Source organism: Bos mutus, chromosome 19 (genome assembly GCF_027580195.1).
Source record: "Bos mutus isolate GX-2022 chromosome 19, NWIPB_WYAK_1.1, whole genome shotgun sequence".
Taxonomy (NCBI): Eukaryota; Metazoa; Chordata; class Mammalia; order Artiodactyla; family Bovidae; genus Bos; species Bos mutus.
This window is the reverse complement of record NC_091635.1, coordinates 49,838,046-49,852,078: the sequence shown is the minus strand read 5'-3', so window position 1 is coordinate 49,852,078 and position 14,033 is coordinate 49,838,046. Positions and strand designations below refer to the sequence as shown.

Genomic DNA, 14,033 nt, shown 5'->3' with positions numbered 1-14,033 from the left:
CCATAAACCTATTTGGTCTTTAGTCCATGTACTGCTGATTTTTTTAATTAACTTACATTACCATATGTAAAATAGACAGCTAGTGGGAATTTGCTGTATGACTGAGGGAACTCAAACAGGGCTCTGTAACAACCTAGAGGGCTTAGATGGGAGAGAGGTTCAAGAGGGAGGGAATATATGTATACCTATGACTGATTCATGTTAATGTTTGACAGAAAATAACAATTCTGTAAAGCAATTATCCTTCAAATAAAAAATATAAATTTTTTTTTAATTTTTTAAGAATTTTAAAGGAATTCCCTGGCAGTCCAGTGGTTAGAACTCTGTGCTCTCACTGCCAAGGGCCACATTCAAACCTTAACTAGGGAACTAAGATCCCACAAGCCACGTACCATGGCCAAAAGAAAATAAAATAAATTTTTTTAAAAAGAATTTTAAGCAAGAGCACTGATATTCACATTACCAAAAAGAGGTAATGGCATTGCTAGACATGAGTAGGAAAGGGACCTATTTATCCAGAACAACAACATAAATAATCATTCTTTCTCATGTTACATCAGATGTGTTGACAGAAGGCGCGTGACAGCTTGGGAAAGCTATGAATACTAGTGTTTTCCTGCAGGCATCTCATACACAAAGTCATAGGGACTGGGCAATAGAGATACCACTTCCGCACAGTTTTGAGCTAACTCAACTTAGCTAGATTCTGAGATATCATCTAAGCCTCAACTGCATTTATGCATTTCATTAAAAAGGCTGAGCACCAAAGAATTGATGCTTTTGAATTGTGGTGCTGGAGAAAAGACTTTTGAGAGTCCCTTGGACTGAAAGGAGATCAAACCAGTCAATTCTAAAGGAAATCAACCCTGAATATTCATTGGTAGGACTGTTGTTGAAGAAGAATCTCCAATACTTTGGCCACCTGATGCAAAGAGCCGATTCACTGGCAAAGATCTGACTCACTGGAAAAGATACTAATGCTGGGAAAGACTGAATGCAAAAGAAGAGAGTGTCAGAGGAAGAGAAGGTTAGAAAGCATCACTAACTCAATGGACAAGAATTTGAGCAAAGTCTGGGAGACAGCATTGGACAGAGGAGCCTGGCTTGCTACAGCCCATGTGATCACAAACAGTCACACATGACTTAGTGAATGAACAACAACAATGAACTTCATAAACAATTTTTTTTTTTAATGTTTAGCCAGGATGTTTATTTTCTTAATCTGAGACTCAGAGGTGGGACAATTATATAAAGTCAACCTTGGGCACAAACTTGAAGCAAAACCTGAGCTGAAATTCAGACAAGGATGGACTTTCTGCCCACCCTCACTTAACTCAAAAGCAAATATGCTTTACGGTCTCAAAGGTCCCTTAGAACCAGGTTTATTTCTAGACTGACCAACATAAACTCCTCATCTACACATGGTAACACTTAAATGATTACTGAATGGCTAACTAGTGATAAGTTTCAGAAGGGTTTAGTTAGAGCAATGGGTAACTCACACTGGTCTATAAAGGATGAACATATGAAGGTACACCATAACTTTTACCCTGAAAACTAACACTAAGCTGCCATACCACTTGCATGGCATATCTTCTGCTACCGCAGAGAGGAAATAGAGCCCTTAGATAGTGGGCTTTGAATGTTAAGTCAGACAGAACTGGGTTTGCATTCCAATTCCTCCTCTTTAAGTAGTGTGACCTTACCACCTATAAAATAGGATAACTTCTCCCTCACAGTATACAACACATGAGACAATGTGTATATAAAGCTCTCTGAACACAGGAAGAGCTCCATCAGTGCAACAGAAGGAGCTTATTTTTCCAAACTGCCTCCTAATTCTTGAACCAGTCCTCAGGGGGGCTATACAACTACAATAGTAACAACTGACAATTAATGAAAATTCCACGAAGAAAAGATTATTTAGTTCTCTCAAAATACAATCTGTGCATAAGAATTACTTCAAAGAAGTAATTAAAATTACTCGGAAGACCTTTAAGTTACTCAGAGCTAGACATAAGTCAACTATTAAAAGCGATACCTCTAATTATAACCAAAGCAAGTGGGCAGCCTGAGTACCACCAAAGGAATGTGTTCAGTCTGGTCAACACCCCTAATCCACAAGGCCCAACCCTGTTAAAGCTCTAGCTTCCTCTTTGCCTTCAAGTCCGTCATCAAACAGAGTAAAGCATCAAAATGGTGGTGACCTAAATGGGAAGGGAATCCCAGAAAGAAGATACATATACATTTATATACATATAGCTGATTCACTCTGCTGTACAGGAGAAACTAACACAGCATTAGAAAGCAACTATACTCCAATCACTCAGTCATTAAAAAATAAATTTTTTAAGAATCAAAATATAGTCTCTTATTAATAAGAAAAGGTTACATTTACAAAATCCTCTCCTCTGAACACAACCTAGAATTATTTTTCTTGTTAGGAAAAAGCAAATAAAACACTGCTACATTTTAGGTCCTTTTGTCTATGCCTTTGGCATGATACTTCAATTACAAACAACATTGCAAGGTCTTGAAAAAATGTCAATTACACATCCCCAAAGGCAAAAAAAACAAGTTCACTCAATCCATGACATACCAACAGGATTCTTCTATCTCTGCAAAATAAAGCCAATTTTTAAGAAATATAAAGCCTCAAATCCTAAATATTTAATAATATGATACATAATTATTATAAGATTAGTGCATGTGTATGTGAGTGTTAGTAGCTCAGTTGTACCCGACTCTTTGCAACCCCATGGACTAAATAGCCTGCCAGGCTCCTCTGTCCATGGAATTCTCCAGGCAAGAAATACAGAAGTAGGTTGCCATTCCTTTCTCCAGGGGATCTTCCCAACCCAGGGATCAAACCTGGGTCTCGTGCATTACAAGCAGATTCTGTACCAACTGAGTCACCAGGGAAGCCCCCTATAAGATTAGAGGAACTATAAGAACTATAGTTCATTATCAGTGATTTACAGAATATAAGAATAAACAATATTTTTAGTTTAAATGTTTAAGAATTATGAAGATCAATGTACTCATTACTCAATAATCCTTACGCCAAATTCTGTACTCAAGAACATCTAGCATTTCATTAAATTTGAGGCAATATATATTTGCTTATAAATCTTTTAGGAAGTAACCATAATACTCAAAAGAACCGAAAAGGGAAGAAAAAAAAGTCTAGTTGAACCCATGCAAAACAGCCTTCAAACAATGTAGTAAATGCGTTTATTAAAGGCACAAATACTGGCCCCGGGTCTCCAACTGCAAAAAAAAACAAAAAACTACACAACAGATGTTCCACCTGCCAACTAGGCCTTCCACCCCAGTCTATAAGAGAGACATGATATTTAGGCCATGCCAAACACCAGAATATAACCAAGTATGAGCCAAAGTATGTAGTCCCAACTGCACTTCACTGAGCTGTGATCCCACCAAGCCTCTTCCTCTTCTAGTACATTTACTTTTGGTCATCCCAGAGAATCACATGGAGGACTGAAGATGGAAACTGGGCCCAGTGTTAGGCAATGTAAAACATTTATCAAAACTGTGATTTATCCTAACAGATACACAGACACAAAATGACCTTAGTTCAAGCTCATGTATTACATCATTGTTTCTAATATCAGAAAAGGCCAGGGGAGGGTGCACTCAGGTGTTACCAATAATTGGAAACAAGTCATGTAAATTAAGGAAAGTCCAAATAAGAGAATTATATGTGGCTATATATCCCATAGAGAAGCTCTTGGAATACTAATTCATAAGTAAAAAACAGCAAAGTACAGACAGTTGTATAGTATGTTCCCTTCTGTTAAGGAACGGCAGGGAGGGAGAAATATATATGTTCTTATTTGCTAAAAAATCAGGATACATAAGACACTAGAAACCCTAGGGAACTAGAAACTACTCAAGATAAGGGAAACTGAGGACAGCAGCAGTAGGGAGCTTTGTTGCCCACTCACACCTCTTGAATTTTGGACCACGTGGATGTTTTAACTGACTCAAAACATTTTTTTTTAATAATCGCTAATTTTTTTAAGCCTTCTATAAGCTTCTTTGTTGTTGTTTAATCATTAAGTTGTGGCTAACTCTGCGACTCCACGGACTATAGCGTGCCACGCTCCTCTGTCCAAGGGATTTTCCAGGCAAGAACCCCTCGAGGGGGCTGCCATTTCCTTCTCCAGGGGTTAGCCTCTTTACTCTTTTGTAAAAATTGCAGGAAAAGAGAATAATAATACCTACTTCATAGGGTTACCATGATGAGACGTGAGATCTTCCATGTAAAGTGATCCCCACAATCGCTAGCCTACTTTACAAACCGTTTACTGCATGGTTCAGTTCCCACGTGCCCTTTACTCCTTGGGCCTCCTATGGGGTTCCACACAAAGCAGTCTCTGAGCAACTGCTTGCAAAATAAATGGAGGAGTCCTTAGAGAAAATATGGCCACCAGCTAGCATGCTGCAAAGTTTTCTATTTCAGGGAGTCAGCATATTCATACTTACAGGGATGCTCCAGACCTGCATTCCATCACTGTAGCCAATCATAATCAGCAAAGGCGGCTCATTCCCTGTGCTATGAATTTCATGAAATTCCAGATTCCTTGATGTATCTGCATTAGAATTAAATAACAGAAGAGGAAATTTAAAAGACACAATGTCAATCAACAAAAATAACGACATTCCTTTAATGCTATTGGCATAACGATTGCTTCAATTATTTTTCAATAAAAGTTCAGAAGTTTGGGGACTTCCCTGGTGGTCCAGTGGTTAACAATCTGCCCTGCAATGCAGGAGACACGGGTTCAATCCCTGGTCAGGGACCTAAGATCCCACATGCTGCAGGGGCAACCAAGCCTGAGCACCACAACTACTGAGCCCAAGCACCACAAGTAGAGAGTCCGACGCAATGAAAGGCCCCACAGGATGCAATGAAGATCCCGGGTGCCACAACTATGATCTGACCCAACCAAATAAATATTTTCTTTAAAAATTCAGAAGTTTTGGAAAACATTTAAATGAAAGTGAACAAAAAGCTGAAATCACAAAACTAGTAGTTTTTTTGGTCGTTCCGCTGCTAAGTCGTTTCTGACTCTTTTGTGACCCCATGAACTATTGTGTAGCCAGCCAGGATCCTCTGTCTACAGGATTTTCCAGGCAGGAATACTGGAGTGGGCTGCCAATTCCTTCTCCAGGGGATCTTCCTGGATCAGAGACAGAACCAGCGTCTCCAGTATCGGCAGGAGGATTCTTTACCACTGAGCCACCAGGGAACAGTACCTATAATTAGCACAAGTAGGTTTTAAAAACCAAACTCTCTCAGGAGGGTACCAGTACAAAGTATCATTCCATCACACATGAAGAGCAGACTACAGAACCTGACAGACTGACAGCAGTACCCAGGGGAAATGCCAGCGCCGGGTGAAGGACAGCGGAGCAGTGCCCGCAGAGGCAGACAACGTAAGCTGTGTGGGTTCACAAGTTGTATCTGGACACTCTGAGAAACAATGGGGAGAGGATAAGGTAGAGTAAGATGCAAGATGGGGAGGAGTGGGGAAACTTCCCTGGAGGTCCAGTGGTTAAGATTCTGTGTTCTCATGCAAGGGGCGAGGGTTGGATCTCCAGTCAGGGAACTAAGATCCCACCTGCCACATGGTAGGGCCAAAAAAAGATGGAGTAAAGGTCTCTGCAAAGAGCTAGAGGGCTTGTGTTAAGTTGGCACAAGAAGCACTATGCAAATATGATTACTCTTGTCATAAAATCATGCTACATTAAAAAAATATTTTTCTAATTAAGAAATTTTTTAAAATAAAAATCAAACTCTCACTAGATACCCAGGAAATACTAATACCAAGAATACAACCACCTATAAAGGCAAATCAAAGTAAAATATTTAGCAAAATTAACTAAATACAAATATGATGTGTAACCATCTAGAATTCTAGTATGTATAAATTTAGCAATGGAAGAAAAATTATGTTCCTTTCCTTACAGGGGATAGTAAATCCTGACACATCTGAACACACTGGACATACAGTTCACAATAAAAGAATTATGTGTACTTTTCTAATCAACTTTTCCAGTTCACACCAGTGAATATTAAGCATTTATCATCCTTACTGAACAGAACTATTACACCTCAAAAATCACTAATCAAGACTTTTCTTCTCAGATCACAACCTTATCTTCCAGCAAGTTTGCTTAACTATTTGCTTTGTGATTTGCTCTGACTTCATTAAGACCTCCAACCCACTGAAACCCTGCCTTCTCCCTACTCTTCAGGCCTCTCTCATATATTTACTCTCCTCCTGCCTTAACAGTCTTTGATCAGGCATCTCAGTAACTTCTGCCAGTCATCTACATTCTCTTATCCTTTGTGTGGGATCTTTGCATGGCACCCAACCAGCAAAACCTCAATCCTAGATGAACCCAACCAGTCCACTATCCTAGTATATTCCATGGCAACCAAGTACCCCCAGAGAAAATCACAAGAGACACAATTGTCACCACTATAAATTATCTCCACAAACCTCAACTGAGCCTTCAAAACTGCACAACAAATGTACTCAATTTTCTGAAACAACTTCTACAATTTCAATGACTTTCTTAAACTGTTCTCCAAGCCCTGACTCCACCCAATGTCTCCTTACTCAGCAGATAATGTGTCTCATATACCGCACAAGGAAATCTAGAAACTTCGTTGCCAAAAACCTACATGCATCTGTACCACTCACTCTCTTCTCATTCCACTCTATGACACACAATTCTATTTCCTTTTGTCTAAAGTAAATTACTCTGTGAGGGGGAAGGGGAGGGTGGGATGAATTAGGAGATTAGGACTCTTTGGGACCCCACAAACTATACATATACAGTCCATGGGATTCTCCAGGCCAGAATCCTGGAGTGGGTAGCCTTGCCCTTCTCCAGGAGATCGTCCCAACCCCGGGATGGAACCCAGGTCTCCTGCATTGCAAGCGGATCCTTTACCAGCTGAGCCACAAGTGAAGCCCATAAATACATTACCATGTGTAAAATGGCTAGTGGAACCTGAGTGTACCACAGGGAGCTCGGCTGGGTGCTCCATGATGACCTGGATGGGAGGGTTGGTGGAGAGGGGGGGATGTGGGCGGGAGGTCCAAGAGAGAGGGGACACATGTAGACATAGAGCTAATTCACTGTGTTATGCAACAGAAACTAACGCAACACTGCAAAGCAATTATACTCCAGTAATTTTTAAAGTGAGAAACCTCCAGTCTGACGAAGGAGACAGGTGTGTAAGCTGATGATTCTGAAACAGCATGAAAAAGGCAACAATAAATGTAGGTGCTAGGGCAGAGATGACTAACGTCATGGAGAGATGATAAAGTTGGAGTACCCAGAGAGACTCCATAGAGCCTCAATGACCTAGGGTTTGAAGGATGAATAGAACTTTTCCAAACAAACAAAAATAAAGTAAATCACTCTGCTTTGGATCCTATTCTCTCTCACCTTCTCAGGGCTCTTTCTCTAACCCTTCCTTTCCTGTATCTCCCATTCCTTCCACGTACTGTATACTCCCAATGAGTATTTAAACATGCTAAAGTGCCTATCTTTTAAAATTTTTCAAATAAATCAATATCTGTGAATTTTAGATATAAATGACAAAGCTAAAATTAACAAAACACTAGAGGAACACTGTAGAAATGTATTTTCATGATTATGGTACAGGGAAAAAACTTCACAACAGGACACAAAAAAATTCCTAGTATAAAAAACTGGCAAATTCTACTACATTAAATTTATTACATTAAAATGGAGAATTTCTGTTTCTCATGAGCCACCCTGACCGGAAGAGTGAAAAGCCGAGGCAGAGCCTGGGAGAAGAGACAATTATAACCCCACAAGGATTTGTCTAATTCACATACATACATACATACATATAGTTGCTAAGTCATATACAAATTAAAAATCAATATGAAAAAGGTAGATCATTAGAAAAATAGGCAGGAGACATGAAAAACACTTCAAAAATAGGATATTCAAATCAATCATCAGTGAACATGAAAAGTGGCTCAACCTCATTTGTAATGAAGGAAGTGTTAATTAAAACCACAATGACAAAACCAAGAGTTGGCAGGACATGGAGTGAAGAGGCTGCTTATTTAGTGCTAGTAAATGTAAATCAGTATAACCACTTGGGAAAACAGACTACATATACTCAGGTTGAAGATCCCATGCCCTTTGACCAAGTAGTTCCACTCTAGGTATAAACTCATTAGAAGCCTCAGCACAGATACACCAAGAGACAAGAATGCTTACCACAATAGTACTGCATTCAAGTAATTACAGCTGGAATCAACCCAAAGTCCATCAAGAGGAGAACGGACAAGCACAGTGGTACACGGATACAATGTACAATACAACACTACTCAGCACAGGAAAAAAATGGCCTACTACCATATACCATGATATGGATGGACCTCACAGACATAATAAGCAAAAAGCCAGACACAAAAGCCTACATACTGAACGATTCTCTTTATATGAAATTCAGAATCACTAGGCAATTAGGTAGCAACATTCTATCTTCTACCTTAGTTATGGCTCCACAGATTTACAATGTGTAAAAATTCAGTGATCCATACTTTTGTGCTATTTACCATGATATATTTGCACAATAAATAAGGTGGGTTTGTTTTTGTATTTTTGGCTGCTCCAGGCAGCATGTGAAAATCTTAGTTTCCTGAATAGGGATCAAACCTACAACCCCTGCAAAGGAACCCTGGAATCTTAACCCACCAGGGACCACCAGGCAAGTCCCTAAATAAGGGTTTTTTTTAAATCATAAACCAGTAATATCCCTCTCCCTGTATTTGACTTCACTATTTCCTCTCTTTCCAGGAGCTGAACTCTTCGTTTATAACTGCATCTGCTTTTCATCTCTCATTCATCCCTGCCTATTTCAGAACGTGTTTCTGCCCCAACTCTCCTCCCAGGTGACTTACTACGGTCATCAGTAACCTCCAAGTTGTTGAATCCAATATATGTTTTTAAGAACATCTTGTTAAGATTATTCAGCAGCTATAACCAATGCTAACCATATTCTCCGCTGGCTCATCCTTTTCTAACTTCTCTTGAAATATTAGAGTTACTCAAAGCAAATTCCTAAACTCCCTTTTCTTCTTACACTAACCCTCCCTAAGTGACCGCATTCCAACCATTGCTTCAGTTACTTTCTGCTAGTGACTTCCTCAGTATGGGTTTTGGATGTCTCAACAGAAGATCAAATTCCACTTAAAGATCAGGATTTCCTCCCCAAACATGATCTTCCAGGGTTTCCTATTTTGGGGAACAGCATGATTATCTATCCAGATAGCAAAATCAGGAACCGCCTTCTTCCTTCCCTCCAGCAATAAATCTATGAGCAAGCTTCCTAAATAGCTCTCTGCTTACACCACCACCACCTCTGTCTACAATATCTATTGCAAAAGCCTGAGTGACTTTTTGCCTCCACCACTGTCCACCAAACTCTGTATTAGAGTCAGAGCGATCTTTTAAAAATATACATATTGGGGAATTCCCTGGCAGTCCAGTACTTAGGATTCTGTACTCATTGCCATCAGCCCACAGTTTGATCCCTGGCTGGGGAACTAAAATCCCGTAAGTTAAGAGGCACAGCCGAAAAAAAAAAACAAAAAATGGCATACCTTCTCACTTCTATCCTCTACATTAGTGACTTCCTATCGCTCAAATATAAAGATCAAAATCTTGAACAGAGCTCAAAATCAGTAATTTTTTCTTCCTATTTTTTGGCTACAAGGCATAGCATGGGGGATCTTAGTTCCTCAACCAGATATCAAATCTGTGCCCCCTGCAGTGGAAGCACAATGTCTTAAGCTCTGGACCATCAGGGAAGTCCCAGTTATTTTTTATGCTGACTTTCCTTTGACAGGAATTCACTAGCATAAAATTAATAGCACATGATTCTATATCCAGCAAAATTCAGAATCATAAGCTTATTTAACCTAAGGGCATAATTAATTCTCTTTTGTTGTTTAGTCCCTCGGTCTTAAGCAAGTAATACAAAGAAATAAAGGAAAAAAATGCAATGGGAAAGACTAGAGATCTCAAGAAAATTAGAGATACCAAGGGAACATTTCTTGCAAAGATGGGCAAAGTAAAGGACTGAAACAGTATGGACCTAACAGAAGCAGCAGAGATTAAGAAGTGGTAAGAATACACAGAAGAACTTTTAAAAAAAGGTCTTAATGACCAGGATAACCACAATGGTGTGGTAACTCACCTAGAGCCAAACATCCTGGAGCGTGAAATCATTGGGCTTTAGGAAGCATTACTACAAACAAAGCTAGTGGAGGTGATGGAATTCCAGCTGAGTTATTTCAAATCCTAAAAGATGATGCTCTTAAAGTGTTGCACTCAATATGCCAGCAAATTTGGAAAACTCAGTAGGGGCCACAGGACTGGAAAAGGTCGGTTTCTTTCCAATCCCAAAGAAGGGCAATGCCAAAGAATATTCAAGCTACCCTACAATTTTACTCATTTCACATGCTATCAAGGTAATGCTGAAAATCCTTCAAACCAGGCTTCAACACTACATGAATCGAGAACTTCCAGATATACAAGCTGGATTTAGAATAGGCAGAGGAACCAGAGATCAAATTGTCAATATCCACAGGACCATAGAGAAAGAAATGGAACTCCAGGAAAAACATCTACTTCTCCTTCACTGACTACACTAAAGCCTCTTACTGTGTGGGTCACAACAAACTGGAAAATTCTTCATGAGACGGGAATACCAGACCACCTGACATACCTCCTGAGAAGGCTGTATGCAGGTCAAGAAGCAACAGTTAGAACCGGACATGCAATAATGGACTGGTTCAACCTTGGAAAAGGAGTACAACGAGGCTGTATATTGTCACCCTGCTTATTTAACTTATACGCAGAGTGCATCATGGGAAATGCAGAGCTGGATGAAACTCAAGCTGAAATCAAGAGAGCCGGGAGAAATATCAGTAACCTCAGATAGGCAGATGACACCACCCTAATGGCAGAAAGCAAAGAGGAGCTAAAGAGCCTCTTGAAGAACGTGAAAGAGTAGAGAGAAAATACGGGCTTAAAACTCAACATTCAAAAGATGATCATAGCATCCGGTTCCATCACTTCATGGCAAATAGATGCGAAACAATGGAAACAGTGACAGACTATTTTCTTGGGCTTCGAATCGATGTGAACAGTGACTGCAGCATGAAATTAAAAGATGCTTGCTCCCTGGAAGGAAAGCTATGACAAACGTAGTGTATTAAAAAGCAGAGAAATTACTTTGCCGACAAAGGTCCATCTAGTCAAAGCTATGGTTTTTTCAGTAGTCATGTAGAGATGTGAGAGTTGGACCATAAAGAAGGCTGAGCACCAAAGAACTGTGGTGTTGGCAAAGACTTCTGAGAGTCTCCTGGACAGTAAGGAGATCAAACCAGTCAATCCTAAAGGAAATCAACCCTGAATATTCATTAGAAGGACTGATGTTGAAGCTGAAGCTCCAATACTCTGGCCATCTGATGCAAAGAGCCGACTCACTGGAAAAGACCCTGATGCTGGGAAAGACTGAGGGCAAGAGAAGAGGGTGACAGAGCATGAGATGGTTGGATGGCATCACCAACTCAATGGGCATGAGTTTGAGCAAACTCCAGGAGATAGTGAAGGACAGGGAAGCCTGGTGTGCTGCAGTCCATGGGATTGCAAAGAGTCGGACATGACTGAGTGACTGAACATCAACAGTCACTCAGTCGTGTCCGACTCTTTGTGACCCCATGGTCTGTAGCCTGCCAGCTTCCTCTGTCCAGGGAATTTCCTAGGCAAGAATACTAGAGTGGTCTACCATTTCCTTCTCCAGGGGATCTTCCCAACCCAGGGACTGTACCTGCATCTCCTGCACTACAGGCAGACTCTTTACCACTTAGCCACGGGGGAGGCCCAATTCTCTTTACATCTAACATTTAAATGTTCTTTTATAATATTCCATTGATTTATATATACATTATCTAATCTGATGCACAAAAATCCTGTTTTATACGTACAGCAGGAGCTGATTTCATTTTATCACTGACAAGAACAAGTTCGGGGAATCCCTGGTTGTATGGCGGCTACGACTCTGTGCTCTCACTGCTGAGGGCCCAGGTTCAATGTCTGGTCAGGGAACAAACATCCCACAAGCCATATGGTGTGGCCTAAAAGAAAAAAACTTAAAAAGAACAGGGGAGTTTCCCAACCCAGGGATCAAACCCAGGTCTCCCACATTGCGGGCAGATTCTTTACCAGCTGAGCCACCAGGGAAGCCCAAGAATACTAGAGGCAGTAGCCTATCCCTTAAGCAGAGGATCTTCCTGATCCAGGAATTGAACCAGGGCCTTCTGCATTGCAGGCAGATTCTTTACCAACTGAGCTATCAGGGAAGCCCCCCCACCCAAAAATAAAGAACAAGGTTGGTATAACTTACTCAAAGCTGAAGAGCAATCTCAGGACTCTTGATATTCAGTCATCTTTGTACCACAGCTACCACCTTGATCACAGGTTGTCACTTTTAGAAGGCCTCAAATGCCACATATAAAACACTGAGGTCATTATACAAAAATCTCCTTTATCTTACTTTAGGTTCTGCTTAGTCACTTGTGCTCTTTTTCTTTCTCTGGATGGTGGTAGAGCAGACTTCATTACTTTTAAGTGAAGCTCTTAATTTTGTAAAAACTTTAGGTTATTCTTCAGAACTACTACAGCTTTAAGTAATCCTTATTCTTTATGTCTTTTATCATACCATCACTGGTTATTCTAAAACTGCTCTTTACCTTTTTCACTGGTTTCTTTTTTCTCCCCTAAATATGGACTTTACAGTTTTTCCTATAGAGATATGTAGCATTTCCTCTGTGGTTTTAGATAACTACAACATTTTCCTTTGATTCACTCATCCTTCAACAACATGTCTATCTTCACTGAGAACACAGTTGTGGCTGCCAAGGAGAAGGGAGGTAGAGGAGAGAAGGATTGGGAGTTTGGCACTAGCAGATGTGCCAAATATATTATATATAATATTATATATAATATAAAATTATTATATATAGGATGGATAAACAACAAGGTTCTGCTGTATAGCACAGGGAACTATATTCGATATCCTGTGATAAACCATCATGGAAAAGAAGATGAAAAAGAATGTATAGATATGTATAACAATCACTTTGCTATACAGAAGATATTAACACAACTCTGTAAATCAACTATATTTCAATAAAATTTTTTTACAGTCTATCTTATTTGTTAACCTCACCTATTAGCACACTCAGTATACTCTCCCTCCTTGGAAAACTGTTTGTACTTGGGAGGAGGAGAGGCGGATCCTGGATTTTCTGCTCACCTCAAAAATCAAGGTGTAAAGTAAAATTAATTTTCCTCCCAAACCAGCTTCTTCTGTATTTCACATGCATGTTGATAGCAGCAATATCCTACCAATACCCAATCTAAAAACTGGAAATTCACTTTTTAGTAGATGCTAATAGGTGAATGAGGGGCTTCCCAGGTGGTGCAACGATGAAGATTCTGCCTGCCAGTGCAGGAGACGCAGGTGGTGTGCATCCGATCCCTGGGTTGGGAAGATCCCCTGGAGGAGGGAATGGCACCCCACTCCAGAATTCTTGCCTAGAGAATCCCACGGACAAAAAAGCCTGGCGGGCTACAGTCCATGGGGTCGCAAAGAGTTGCACATGACTGAGTGACTGAGGGCACACACGTGCACACAACAGCTGAATGAGGATTAAGGCTGAAATTCTCATTTCAGCCAGAAGATCCCCTGTGCAAAGATTCCAAGGTATAAAAAGTTCTCTGCTTTTCGTGACTCTTGAAAGGCAAGTGAGGTTAAAGTATAGATACTGAAGCGTCGTAGTTAGATGGGAAATGATTAAGAGTTTGAGGCATTTGGGGATATCTAAGTGAAGATGTCTAGGAGGCCACTGAAATGGGGACCCAGGCACACTAGGGCA

General features: G+C 40.3%; 1 protein-coding gene across 9 annotated transcripts in view; it reads right to left on the bottom strand.

The window, feature by feature from the left end:
- The window catches only part of BCAS3 (BCAS3 microtubule associated cell migration factor), a 595,190-nt gene that overhangs the window by 561,088 nt on the left and 20,069 nt on the right, over positions 1 to 14,033 (bottom strand). For all 9 annotated transcript variants that reach the window (XM_070390544.1, XM_070390541.1, XM_070390545.1 and 6 more), the window contains exon 5: positions 4,510 to 4,616. In XM_070390544.1, coding sequence (XP_070246645.1) covers positions 4,510 to 4,616 — 107 coding nt within the window. The remainder of the gene's footprint in view (positions 1 to 4,509; positions 4,617 to 14,033) is intronic.